This window comes from Parasteatoda tepidariorum, chromosome 11 (assembly GCF_982258835.1).
Source record: "Parasteatoda tepidariorum strain Cologne lab strain chromosome 11, Ptep-v5.0, whole genome shotgun sequence".
NCBI classification, from domain to species: Eukaryota; Metazoa; Arthropoda; class Arachnida; order Araneae; family Theridiidae; genus Parasteatoda; species Parasteatoda tepidariorum.
The window spans coordinates 101,742,748-101,756,723 of NC_141765.1; the positions used below are offsets into that span (position 1 = coordinate 101,742,748).

A 13,976-nucleotide genomic window follows, 5' to 3' on the forward strand; every position below is an offset into this window, starting at 1 on the left:
AATTTTCAAACTCTGCCAGAAATTAGAGTTTTATATACCAAACAATCGTAATAAAGGAAATTTTTATACACTAATTTGGGGGCACAGAGTGGGCCAAAATAGATTTTGTCAATTAACGGGAAGGAAGTTCTTTAAGCTATATATTCGTGGAAGCAACGTTTGAGTCGTGGTGTAGTTGTTAGCGCCATGGGTAAAGAAGTTTGTTGAATCGGTGATCAGGGGTTCGGTTCTGGTCAAGGATTAATATTTAATATTTTTTTCCATTTACTTTATTTTAATTTTTTAAATTTATTTTTCGATATTTCAACGTGAATAAAGTGTTATATATATAAAAGTAATTATTTTTCTTTGGGAAAGAGGGAATAATAGCTGAAAAACGGATAAATTTCGACTCCGGAGTTACGCACACGACTCACTACGTAACTCCCTTTAATATTAACTTATAATTTTCAAACTCTGCCAGAAATTAGAGTTTTATATACCAAACAATCGTAATAAAGGAAATTTTTATACACTAATTTGGGGGCACAGAGTGGGCCAAAATAGATTTTGTCAATTAACGGGAAGGAAGTTCTTTAAGCTATATATTCGTGGAAGCAACGTGTGAGTCGTGGTGTGGTTGTTAGCGTAATGGGTAAAGAAGTTTGTTGAATCGGTGATCAGGGGTGCGGACCTGGTCACGGATTAATATTTAATATTTTTTACTATTTACTTTATTTTACTTTTTAAAATTTATTTTTCGATATTTCAACGAGAATAAAGTGTTATGCATATAAAAGTAATTATTTTTCTTTGGGAAAGAGGGAATAATAGCTGAAAAACGGATAAATTTCGACTCCGGAGTTACGCACACGACTCACTACGTATCTCCCTTTAATATTAACTTATAATTTTCAAACTCTGCCAGAAATTAGAGTTTTATATACCAAACAATCGTAATAAAAGAAATTTTTATACACTAATTAGGGGGCACATAGTGGGCCAAAATAGATTTTGTTAATTAACGGTAAGGAAGTTCTTTAAGCTATATATTCGAGGAAGCAGCGTGTGAGTCGTGGTGTGGTTGTCAGCGCCATGGGTAAAGAAGTTTGTTGAATCGGTGATCAGGGGTTCGGTCCTGGTCGCGGATTAATTTTTGATTTTTTTTTTCTATTTACTTTATTTTACTTTTTAAAATTCATTTTTCGATATTTCAACGTGAATAAAGTGTTATATCAAGACCCCCTAGCTCCCTTTAATATCAAGGTATAATTTTCAAACTCGGGCCCTAAGTAGGGGTCTATGGTCCAAACAAGGCTGCTGAAGAGAATTTTTATAGGCCAATTAGGGGGGTCTCAGTGGACCCCTAAAGGTATATTGCGAAGATGAGAGGAGAGAGCTTTTGAAGGGAAACTGTGGCAGGCTTCCCGTATCAGCGTGGACTGGAAGGTTGGCCACCAGACCAGCAAGTTCGCTGCTGGACGGAGGAGTCCTTGGTTCAAAATCCCAGGAACGGACAAATTCTCGAAAAATTATATATATTTTTCTTTTTTTGTTTATTTTAAATTATATTATTTTTTTTATGTGTTTTTCGATATTCTGGAGGGTCCGGCATGTAGGAAATAATTTTTTTTTATTGGGAAAATGAGAAAAAACTGGAGAAATCCTTTAAAATCAGTTCTATTGCTTTTTTTCGACTTCTTTTGTAACATTTTGGATATTCTAGCATGCTTGGGGTGTTTTCTGTGTGTGAAATCCTGCAAAGAAAGCGTAATGGAATAATAAAAAAAAAATTAAAAAAAAAAAAAATGAAAAATGACGCAAGTAAGGTTCAGTTTTCGAAACCCCCCAGCTCCCATTAATATCATGGTATAATTTTCAAACTCGGACCCTAAGTAGGGGTCTATGTTCCAAACATGGCTGACGAAGAAAATTTTTATAGACCAATTAGGGGGGTCTCAGTGCGCCCCTAAAGGTATATTGTGTAGATGAGAGGAGAGAGCTTTTGAAGCGAAACTGTGGCAGGCTTCACGTATCACCGTGGATTCGGTGGTAGGACTCCGGACAAGCAAGTTTGCTGCTGGAGGGAGGGGGCTCGAGTTCAAATCCCAGGGACGGACACTTTTTCAAATTTTTTTCTTTTTTTTCCCTTTTGTTTTTTTTTACATTGTATTATTCCTGACTGCGAAGCCATTGGCTGCGGGCTGGAGTCCCGCTCTGTGCATGGATCTTTCCTCTTCTCTTTGTGCTGTCCTCTGTTGTGTGTGTGTGATGTGTGAATATGTCCCACCCTATAAACGGGTGTGTGGCAGTGTAGCGTGGGCAATGTTGATAGCCTTCGTGACTTTGGCTCATAGGAGCCCGCAGGGTAACGACAAATGAGCAACAATTCTGTCATCTTCATAGGCAAAAATTAAAATTCAATGCCTGTCATTGGAAAAAAAAAGTTATATTATTTTTTAAAAAAGTTTTTCGATATTCTGGAGACTACTTTATGTAGGAAATAGTTTCTTTTAATTGGGAAAATGGGAAAAAAACTGGAAAAATCTAGGAAAATCAGTTTATTTGCTCTTTTTCGACTCCTTTTGCAACATTTTGGATATTCCGGCATGAGTGGGTGTTCTGTGTGTGAAATCCAGCAAAGAACGCTTAATGGAATAATAAAGAAAAAGGAATAAAAAAATGAAATGGCTCGAGAAAGGTTCAAATTTCGAGACCCCCTAGCTCCCTTTTAATATCAAGGTAGAAAAAAAGGAAAATTTTTTGAAAAATTGCCGCAGCTGGGATTCGAACCTACGACTCCTCACTCCAACCGTGAGTTACTAGTCCGGTACCTTGACCACCAGTCCATCGGAATACATGACGTCTGCCACAATTCCGCTTCCAAAGCCTTCTCCCGATCAGCTATGCAATAGACCTTTTGGGTCCCACCCTGCCCCCCTCATTCACCTATGAAAATTTCCTTCATCATGCATGTTTGGCCAATGGACCCCTACTTAGGGTCCGAGTTTGAAAATTATAACTTAATATTATAGGGAGTTAGACGGCTTCGAATTTCTAACCCCACCCCGCCTTTTTTTTACTTTTTATTTTTTTTTATTATTATTCTATTACGCTTTCTTTAACAAAGATTTTACTCATAGAACACTTTACGCATGATACCCTGTCGAATATATTTTAAAAATAACATAAAACTATGGAAAAAACCAATTTTCCTGGATTTCTCCAGTTTTCACCCTTTTTTCGCCATTTTCCCAATCTAAAAAAATTATTTCCTACATAATGTAGGACCCTCAAAAATATAGAAAAACGCATTAAAAAAGTATATAATGCAAAATAAGCGAAAGAAAAAGAAGGGAGAAATTTTTTTGCAAAGTTGCCACAACTGGGATTCGAACCTGTTTCGACCATCCGGTCGACCTGTCCGGTGTTTCGACCACCCGACCACCCGAACACGTGCAGCCTCCCACAATTTCGCTTCAAAACCCCTCTCATGGTCAGCTATGCAATAAACCTTTGGGGCCCACAATGCCCTCCCCCTAATTCACCTATAAAAGATTCCTCCGGCAGGCATGTTTGAACCACGGACCCCAACATAGGCTCCGAGTTCAAAAATTATAACTTAATATTAAAGGCAGTTTGACGGCTTCGAAATTCGAACCCCACCCTGCCATTTTATTTTGTTTGTTATTATTATTCCATTATGAGTTCTTTAACAAAGAAAGATGCTCGATTTTACACATAGAACACCTTATGCAAGATAAACTGTCGAATATATTGTAAAAATAATTTAAAACAATGTAAATAAACCAATTTTCCTTGATTTTTCCAGTTTTTACCCATTTTTCGCTATTTTTCGAATTTAAAAAAATTATTTCCTTCATGTCCCTAAAATATGGAAAATAATATTTAAAAAAATAATATAATGCAATATAAGCGAAAGAAAAAGAAAAGAAGATTTTTTGAAAAGCTGCCGCAGCTGGGATTCGAAACTGCGCCTCCTCGGCCCAGCTGTGAGTTACTACTCCGGTCTCTTGACCACCAGACTACTCGACGCGGGAACATCTGAGCAACGGGAAAGGAGACTGTTAACAAATCAACTACGCACTACTCAAGCCCGTTCGACGGATCATGGGTTAGAGTTCCCTTGTCGTCAGGTTAACCTTGGGAGGTTTTCACGGATTTCCTTTCCATGTAACTCAAATGCAGGTTAGTTCCATCATAAAGTCCTCCACGTAGGCAAATTTCTCCCAAAACTTGATCCAGGAGTTCCCTTGTCTTCTGGATTTGGTTAAAAATCGCAAAACAACTGAGTTGGACAGTAGTAGTCGTGAACACACAAAAAAAATCGGATCGGCTGTTAAATTAAATAAAGTCAAATACGTAGAAAGTCTTCTGTGGTAAACGCATCATGGGTTAGAGTCCCCTTGCAATCAGGCTAACCGTGAGAGGTTTTTGCGGTTTTCCTCTCCATGCAACTACAATGCGGGTTAGTTTCATCAAAAAAGTCAGCAACGGAGGCTTTCTCCAAATATATGTTCCAGGGGTTCCCTTGTCATCTGAATTGGATTCAAAATTACAAGGTTACGGTGTTGAACATTCACAGTCGTAAATATCACGAAAAGAATTGGGTCGACTGCTTTAATACAGAGAAGAGTGGCTGAGGGTATAGGGCACTTGTCTCTCAATGAGTTGACCTGGGTTCGATTCCAATAATTATCTGGTCGATTCGAACTCAGCACCCAGCTCATACCGACCACAGTACAAACGAAAAATATCCTCAGTGGTAGACGGGCCTTGAGTTAGAATAATCGCTAGATGTTAGGCTAACCGTGGAAGGTTTTACTTTCCTTGTAACGCAAATACGGATTATTTGCTTCAAAAAAAAAATCCTCCACGACGGCAAAATTCTCCCCGATTCCTGAACTAGGAGTTCCCTTATCTTCTGGATGTGGTTCAAAATTACAATGCTACGGAGTTGAACATTAATAGTCGTAAACCCTAAAATTGGGTCGGCTGTTCAACGACGGTAACAAAATAAAATACTGAGAAGGACAGTGCGAAGATAAATCCAGGGTAAAAGCGGGATTCAAACCGGCTAACTCTACTCTTAGAATTAGATTATTTATTCTAATTTCTGCTCTTTTTTTTTTAGATGTTTAGTCTGCCGCACACTGTTATCTTGTTGTTTGAATTTAAAAAAAAACAAAAAACTGAAAAAACGTCGTAGAGAACTAGTAAGCTGAAAGCGGAAAAAATATTTTTACGCAATCCTACAAAACTGATTTAAGGCCAACATTATTTTTTTTTTTTTGTAATATCAACGAGAGTATTTTAAATTAAAAAAATTCCACTAAAATAAGAAAGTTTTTTTAAACTACAAATTTCGGGGTGCACATCCCCAATGAATTTAAATATTATATAATGAAGTATATAATAAATATTATATAATGAAATTATATATTATTATTTCGGTCCTTTCAAGTAGCATTTTAAATTATACAGATTTTGGATTTCAACGAAATCTTGTATTATGCTGTCGAATTCCAAACTACGCAAAATGTCGTATTCAATAGACATAAGTGCGAGCGATGTGTAACGATCTTGATTCATTGATCCAGGAAAAACATCGAGAAACAAAATTATCTGCAGGGATAGGGGGGGGGGGGCGTATGTGGATATCATCAGATTGAAATAGTACTTTAATTTTTACTTTATTTAGGTCGATAGCCCACTTGTTATTTTGAGCTAGTTTCAAATTTATTATAAGTGCTTTCTTTTATTTTGAAGTTTTGTTTAGAGAAAAATTACCAAATTGTGTAGGATATTATAAATGGTGTAAACCAACCAGTAAGTGTAAACCAGGGCCGGATTAACCTATAGGCACACTAGGCACGTGCTTAGGGCCTATGAAATTCAGTGGTCTACGAAAAACTTGGGAGAAAAAAATTTGTTGACAAAAATAATTTAGCTTTAAAAACAACAAGTGTATTTTGCACAAAATTATGAAGATACAAATAAAAATATAACATTTTTCGGTAATAAATTATTTTGCAGAATTTTATGATCTAATATATTACTTTTTTGCGATTTTTGGATTCAACGAAATCTTGTATTATGCTGTCGAATTCCCAACTACGCAAAATGTCGTATTCAATAGACATAAGTGCGAGCGATGTGTAACGATCTTGATTCATTGTTGAACGCAAATAATTTTTTTTTTCAATTTTAATCTGGAGAAAGATCTTTCTCCTTCTGCATTTGATCCAAGAATCGACAAATATATTTAAATATCCTCTTATATTATATCTTCTTTTTGAAAAGAAGGGAGGAGTGGGGGAAGGAGGGGAGGGCCCAAAAACGTCTATGCCTAGGGCCTACGAAAAGTATAATCCGGCTCTGGTGTAAACCTATTTGGTTTGGTAAGTTTATTATGTTGTTCTGCAACGAAGTAACGAAGAAATTTTCTCATTCGGAAAAGATGACAAAACTGAAATATTTCATTTGCTAGTTTGAAACAGTGCTTAACATTCAAGGAACCAGTCTATTTGTTTATTTATTTTCTTGATAAATTTGTGTTTTGTGTAATACTTAGCTTTGTTAATCTGAAATGTTCTAATGTTTTTAAACATTATTATTTCTCAGAATTCCAATTGCTATTTTTAATTGAAATATTATCTTTATTTCTTTGTTTTGTAACTTTTATATTAAGATACTAAGTTTGCAGTATTCATTCTAAAAAAGGAAGGGTAGGACACTAGAAAGAGCCCCTAAAATAGGGCACCCATTGCAGAAGAGAGCATAATTTACAGATATTTGCTTGGCTTTTACGACACTCAAAATATAAAATTTTTTTAATTTAATCACTTAAATTTTTTTTGAGAAAATTAGTTTAAATTCAAAAATAATTTCTCAGTTAAATTGGTACATTCTATAAATTAGTTTTAAAATTAGCATAATTATCAAATTTTGAAGCACATGACTAAATATCTATATGGTTTGAGAGTTGGTGGGAAATTTACATTTTTTTTTAAAATCCTCCGATTGTTTTTCTTTTTATGTTGATAACTATGCTTATTTATGCACTTAATTTTAAATATTTTTCCTTTCTTATCTAGAAGATGAAAATGATCCTTGATATCTTTTTGGAAGCTGAAGATTGCAAACATGTATTGATGGTGTCAATTGATGTCATTTATCATTGTTAGTCTGAAACAAGAAGCTATCAGCTGATCTAATGGTTAGTTAGCAATTTAGCTACCCTTCTATTTTAGTGGAGTATGTTTGATTCATGCTCTTGCCATTCAGAACAAATAAAATATACATTAATTTTTTTATTACTTTTTCTAACTAAAATATATTGTATCTAATATACTATAGCTAATATTATATTTAATTTTTTTTTTCAATCTAATTCTCTTGTGAGGGATTTGGATTAACTAGTGTCAGGGTTTGAAAAAACGCAGGGGAAAATGGGTTTTATATGAGAAAACCCAGGGATAATTGGGTTTTTTCATTTAGTACTCATAAACTTTAAAGTTTTATTGTGTAAATATTTTTATTTATTAAATAGTTCTGTATAAGCTTAAAAAGTGTAAAATGTAAAATACATATAATAAAATTAAAATAAGTTTTAATAACACACTATCACATAACGTTTCACAATTTTTGACTCAAACATTATAAAATATAAATGCAACAGTAATATAAAAGGAACAAGTTTATTAATCTTTTTGTTTTCACACTCATATATTTACTATTTTATTAAATATATATATATATATATATATATATATATATATATATACAGGGGTCTGTTTAGAAGAAATTTGGGTCCGTTAACGGACCCTTCACAAAATATCTATTCATAAAAACGGACCCTTTACAAAATAATTTATCTTTTAATCGGACCCTTCACAAATTTGTTTATCTTCATTATTGTTTTATTAATCGAATAAACCCTTCCCAGGAAGGGGCTGGGGAGAAAGACAGATGCAAACGAACTAAATTTTGTCTTCCGCAGACGCTTCTTCCTTTATTCGTCCGAAATGAATATTCTGCGTTCAGCAGTATTAGGCTAAATACCAAATATTTGTATGTTGCATTGCTAATTTAGTAGCTGCAATTGCTGCTTATTTTTTAAAATTTGATTTTTTTAAATATAATTTTAAAGTGTTGAGCATAATCTTGTATGTCTTTACAATTTAAAAACTCCTTGAAAAAAATTTTTTTTTTGTAATAACGGACCCTATTTGCAGAAATTCACAAAAGCGGACCCTGGTTGAAAGAATGTGATTTCATGTTTATTTTATATTCACAAATTATGAGTAATTTTTTCACAATTTTGCAAAAACGGACCTTTCACAAAATGTCTGGACAGACCCCTGATATATATATATATATATTACAAATTTATAATCAGTAAAAACTTCCATTTTATTTGACTTTTATCTTTAATAAAATTAAACAGAACTAAATATTTAATGGTCTTCTATATTTATATAATAAGATTAATAGAAGGTGAACTTAAAATTATGTATAATTTTAAAGAGTATCAGTCACTTATCCTATTTTTCAAAGATTTAACCTTAGAAAAAAGACTTCATTTTCAGATAAATAATTTTAACTTAATATTTTTAATTTCAAAAAAACCAATTAATGTATAAAATTATAAAAAAAGCATAGATAAATAGTTTTGGCTTGTCTTTTTAAAACCAGAGAATGAAACTTTAAATTTGTTAATGTATCACTTAGTAGACATCTTAAAAATAATATTTTATTCTTTTGCTATTTTTTAATGGGAATAAGCTTTCTCCAAATACTTAAAAATTGTCAGTAAATGTTAAGAGTTAACTTAAAGATTAATTTTCAGAGAGCAGCAAACAGATTAATTTTTTAATGCTTCATTTTTTATTTATTATTATTGTCATACACCAGATTCAAAGTGTCCATATTTCTCTCTTAGATGGCAATATTATCTAAGTAGTACTATCTATCTTTGTAGCTCTATCTATTCCTAATTTATTTCGTTGATTACTCCACACCAAACTGAAAGTTGAAAAGTGTTTTTCGTCAGGGGCAGAGGATGTTAGTGCTCAGTTTAAAGCAAGAAAGAATTGTCATAAATTTTGTGTAAGTTTGAAAGCTTTTCCCTTTTGGTAGCTTTTCCTTCTTTTTTTTTACCATAATTTTCCACTATTTTTCTGATGAAAACTGTTGAATTACTGTGTTGATTTTGGAAAGTATTCATATCGAAAGTTTTGAATTTCATAACACCTGGCAGAAATTCTGAATGATGCTTAGAAAGCTAGTTTTCTGCTAATTGCTTTTGTTCATCATTCGTAAGTTGTCCTCTTTTTTTTGACATTTGTGATGTATGCTAATAAATGAGATGGCTGAACAGTCTAATGGAATCTTTTTGCAAAACATTTATTATGATGTTGTGATTCATCAGCTCTGAAATTGTAGTATTTTCTAATTGAAGCTTATTTAAAGCTTCAGAAACAATTGATAACCGTTTTTCCAAATTAATAGCTTCTTGATAAACCTCAAAATTATTCAATATTTTTGACATATTTTTATTGAATTTATTTTGATGTTCAAGAGCAATCTAATGATTTTTACGGTAATTATTGGCAAAAGGTTTTACGAAGTCACAATATGAACTCTACCTTGTATTATTTGGTAATTAAAGCAGTTTTTTTTTTCTTCATTTGCCCATCCATCTGCTTGATGAACTTCCATAATGTGTTCAATGACACTATTAGAAGATACTTCTTTTTCAACTAAATTTAAGAAACCCACTTAGTGTTCCAAGAAGGTTTTTTCAAGGGAGCCCCATCCAATAAAACACAGGCAGGTTTTCTCAAATTGGGCCCACTTGGCAAACTCTGACTTGTATGAATAGAAACTACTAAAATTCTAAAAAAATGTATGTTCGTCGCTCTTGCTCAAATTTATTACCTTGTTAAAAGAGAAGATGGTAAGTTAGTTTACAATGGATGTTCATTAAGTGTTTTATTAATCTCATTATAACATTTTTAATGCTCATAAATTAGAGTATTTAAAGAAAATTATAGTGCTATTCTTAAGGTCTGGTTTCTTAGGACAAGCGCCTTATCTGGGCGTCGGCGTGACGTCAACGTCACGCTGACGCCAACAAAATACTGGTTTGCTAGCTCAAGACCTGGTTTCTTAGAACTAGCGCCTTATCTGGGCGTCAGCGGAAAGTTGACGTAGATCTGACGCCAAAAAAATACTTTTTTGTTAGCTCAGCGTGAGCAGTCGGTCTAACGCAGACATTATCTCTCATTGCGCATGCGTTAATAACGTAAACAAATATTTATTTTGAATTTGCATTGATTTTGTTATTGTCGACCAGTGTTTTAGAGAGCAAATAATGACTTTGTCCAAGAAAAAACACATTATAGCTGAGCTAAATGAAGAGTGCTATGTTTAATGAAGAAGCTATGTTTAATGTCAAAATCAAAATCTTGGCTGATTTCAATGCGCTGTTGGATGTTGTCCGCCATTGCTTCTGTGGTTAACGTCACGTTGTAATCCAACTGCAGTTGAGTTGGACGGCAATTGTAGTTCAAGATGAGCGTTCGATGACGTATACTATCAAACTCACAAATGGACCAATCAGAGGTTAACGCTGATTTCCAGCTGACGGCGTCCTGTCCTAAGAAACCAAGCCTTTAACCATTAAAAAAATGTTTCCTTTAAACTTTTAAGATTGTTCAGCGCAAAAAGTTATGTTGTTTAGCCTGAATTTTTTCTTTTGTCACTTTCTCTTTATGCTGTTCTATCAGAAAATACTTATGAGGATATTTTCATTCTAACTTGCTTTAGTGTGTAGAGATGCCAACCATTAAGATTTATTTTTAATCATTAATTTATTATCTATAATCTTATATTCGAGTAATGAAAATTATTGTTTTTAGAAAAAGTAATCTGCTTAAAATGTCATTTTTTTCTTAAATATTAAGAGATAAGAAATTTTAGTGTAAAAATAGATATTCTACGATAAATTACCCCTGCCTCTTGAAACTATTGCTAAAAGCAAGAAATTGTAAAAAGATATCTAGAAACAAGAAAACAAAAATTAATAAAAGCAAAAAAGCAGAATACCTAATCACCCTTTCACCATTTTTTTTTTTGACTCATCAAAGTAAAAAATAAAAGTGCTTCAGGTATCACATGAGACGTGTTATTAGTTATTTTCATTTCTAAAAATTTCTGTGATATATATTTTTTAATTTGAAACCTTTACAAAAGCGATATTTTTTCATTTAATCGTAAATAACAATTTCATAATTCATGTACCCTTTATGTACTTTTATAAACTTTAGTCTTAAAATTGTATTAATTTTTAATTTCCATAAACTTTAATTGTATGATTCAGTGCTTCTGAATACTAATAGCCAGTGTATAAATAATAACTAGTGTACCTCTGCAAATATATAAATAATTGTGTTAAGTAAAATTACATTGATTCAATAGGAGCCTGAAACAAAAGTTGAATCTTTTGGTTAAAAGAAATTTCTACTCATAATGATGCAACAAAAAGAAGATATGACATGAGCTTTGGAAAAAGGCAGACATCTACCAGGTAGGCTACCATGTCTGACTACAATTCTGTCTTCACTGTTTCATCTGGTAAGTAAAATTTTTGCTGATAATTAGTGTTATATTTTTGACTTATTGTATTAATCTGTACAATTTTGTCTGTATAATATATACAAGTAATTTGTTTTAAAAAAGTTAATCATGCAAATCTGTTTCGGAATATGAATAATCCAAAATACCTTTTTTGATTCATATTCTGTTGTGATACCTTTCTGAATAATAAATGTCTGTGGTTCTAAAAGTTTTTGAGTTTCTACATCTTTATTACTAGTAAATTAAAGGAAATACAGCTTAATATTTGTATGTTTTTCAAAGGAATATAAAATATGTGCTATATGTTAAAATATTTCTGTATACGAAGTTTAAAAGAGATCATGAAGTTTCTACCCCCATTGAAAAAAAACTAATCGGGGGCAAAAACTTCCCCCCCTGTTAAAATTGTATGTTTAGCTTATTGAGTAATTCTAAGCAAGGATTTATATACTTTAATCTGTAAATAACATAATAAATAGTTTTTTGTGTTTAGTTTTATCATTTTATTCCTAATCTTTAAGAGAGAGAGAAAATTTAATAATTCTTATAGGAATGAAGAAAGTGTATTTAATTTTTTTTATTTAAATACATTTCATTTATTGCTTTTCGCTTGAAATTTCATTTTAAGTCATAGGTTAAATTCTACAAACTTAAGTGTGATTAGGACATAAAAGTGAAATGGCATATAACAAAAGCATTGAAATCAATAATAATTAACTGGAATTAATTTTATTTGCATTAATATCTTTTACTCTTTTGTTTAGAATGAAGTATAAGTGTAGAATAATAATTATAGATTATTATTGCCGCTAACTTTATTGGATTTACCAGTACATTTCTGAATCTTGTCAATTCCTCCTGCTCTATTGGTTTAATAAAAATTCTCCTTTTTGAATATAATGAAAATTCTCTAAAATTGAGTAAATTTCCGTAAAAAAATCCTGATGGAAATAGAATTTTTGCACAATTTATTGCTTGCTTGAATATTTAAATAAGTATTACAAACACATAATCAATGGAATCTCATTTAAAGTATTTCAATTGTATTCATTCAGAACTCTCCTTTTAAATTAATTAAAAAATCTTTTAAATATTAATAATAAATTACTTGTCTATTACTATTTGAAATTCTACTAAAAATCATTTCAAGTTCATTTAATATTAATCATAACTGGAAAATATTGTAGACCATTCATAGCTATAAGTATAATAAAATTTTTGTACTTTGATGTCAAAAAATTCCTAAAATTCTTTGTATGTAAAATATTTAGTATCTTATGCAACGGTTATCATAAAATTTAAATTTTGTGAAATCTACTGGATTTTTGTCCCATCAATGTTGTCAGTTATAAATATTAAATTGAAAATAGTAAATGAGATTATAAGAGATATACTAGCTGAATACCCGTTCTTCGGATAGGGTGAATAAAAAAAGAAAAGAATCAATAAATCAGTACTGAGAACTCAACGCAATCAAAATCAAAAAATCAAAAGGCATATACAACACAATTAAAGAGCTTAATGGAAGAACCAGGTGAATGACAATTTTAAGGGAATTAATAAATTAGAAAAAATTACAAAGTATTTGTGTCAATATGGGTATGTTTAATGTAACAGAACTGTTTTTGCTTTTATCTTAACTAATACATATTAGTTTTTAATATGCTTGCATGATTTTTATTTCAAATGCTTGGCAGTGGCAAATAAAATGAAGCAAGGAATTATTTGTCCCATATTCTAATAAATTAATAATGAAATAATTTGGGTGCAATTTCTTTTTTCATTCTAAAAATGTCACTTACCTGGTTCTTCCACTAGTTTTTCAATTAATGTAGCTAAAATAATTTAAGTTTTTTAAAAATTTAATATTACATGTTGTAATCACTGGTGGCATTATGTTAAAGCAAGCAACGCTCCTTGTTAGTAATTCGTACCATTGAAATAAAAATTAAATGTATTTAGCATCACTTGGCATACACTATCTTAGCTACCAGTGGAAAAAAATATTTTCCGAAACTACGGAAAACCAGCTGTAGAATTTTTATCAAAACCAATTCACCAATCACCATAATAACAGCAGTACATATTACTGTCAGTGATAAATATGAATTAAGCCTCAGTTGTGAAAGGATATTTTTTAGGATTTTCTTAAACTAATTTCCCTTTAATCTTCCCTCCATGAGCTTGGCTTTTTAGCACATAGCTTATTTGATTTTATTTTAATTAATACACATTATTATTAATTGAGCACATAGCTTATTTTATTATAATTAATACACATCAATATTAATTGAGCATTGGTGTCAATAATAACATGCTGATTTTTTTGGGGT

General features: G+C 31.6%; 1 protein-coding gene across 19 annotated transcripts in view; it reads left to right on the top strand.

Moving 5' to 3' along the window:
• Window positions 1-5,242: 5,242 nt before the first annotated feature.
• The window catches only part of LOC147802058 (phenazine biosynthesis-like domain-containing protein 1), a 37,972-nt gene continuing 29,238 nt past the window's right edge, over window positions 5,243-13,976 (top strand). For 10 of the 19 annotated variants that reach the window (XR_015430486.1, XR_015430485.1, XR_015430488.1 and 7 more), the window contains exons 1-3: window positions 5,247-7,219; window positions 8,984-9,111; window positions 11,485-11,640. Coding sequence is in view for 1 of the 19 variants with exons in the window: in XM_087155194.1 (XP_087011320.1) it covers window positions 11,604-11,640 (37 nt within the window). In the remaining 18 variants the exon portion in view is untranslated. Of the gene's footprint in view, window positions 7,220-8,983; window positions 9,112-11,484; window positions 11,641-13,976 lie in introns of all 19 variants that reach the window. The other 9 variants (XR_015430489.1, XM_087155204.1, XM_087155195.1 and 6 more) reach the window with 8 other exon arrangements.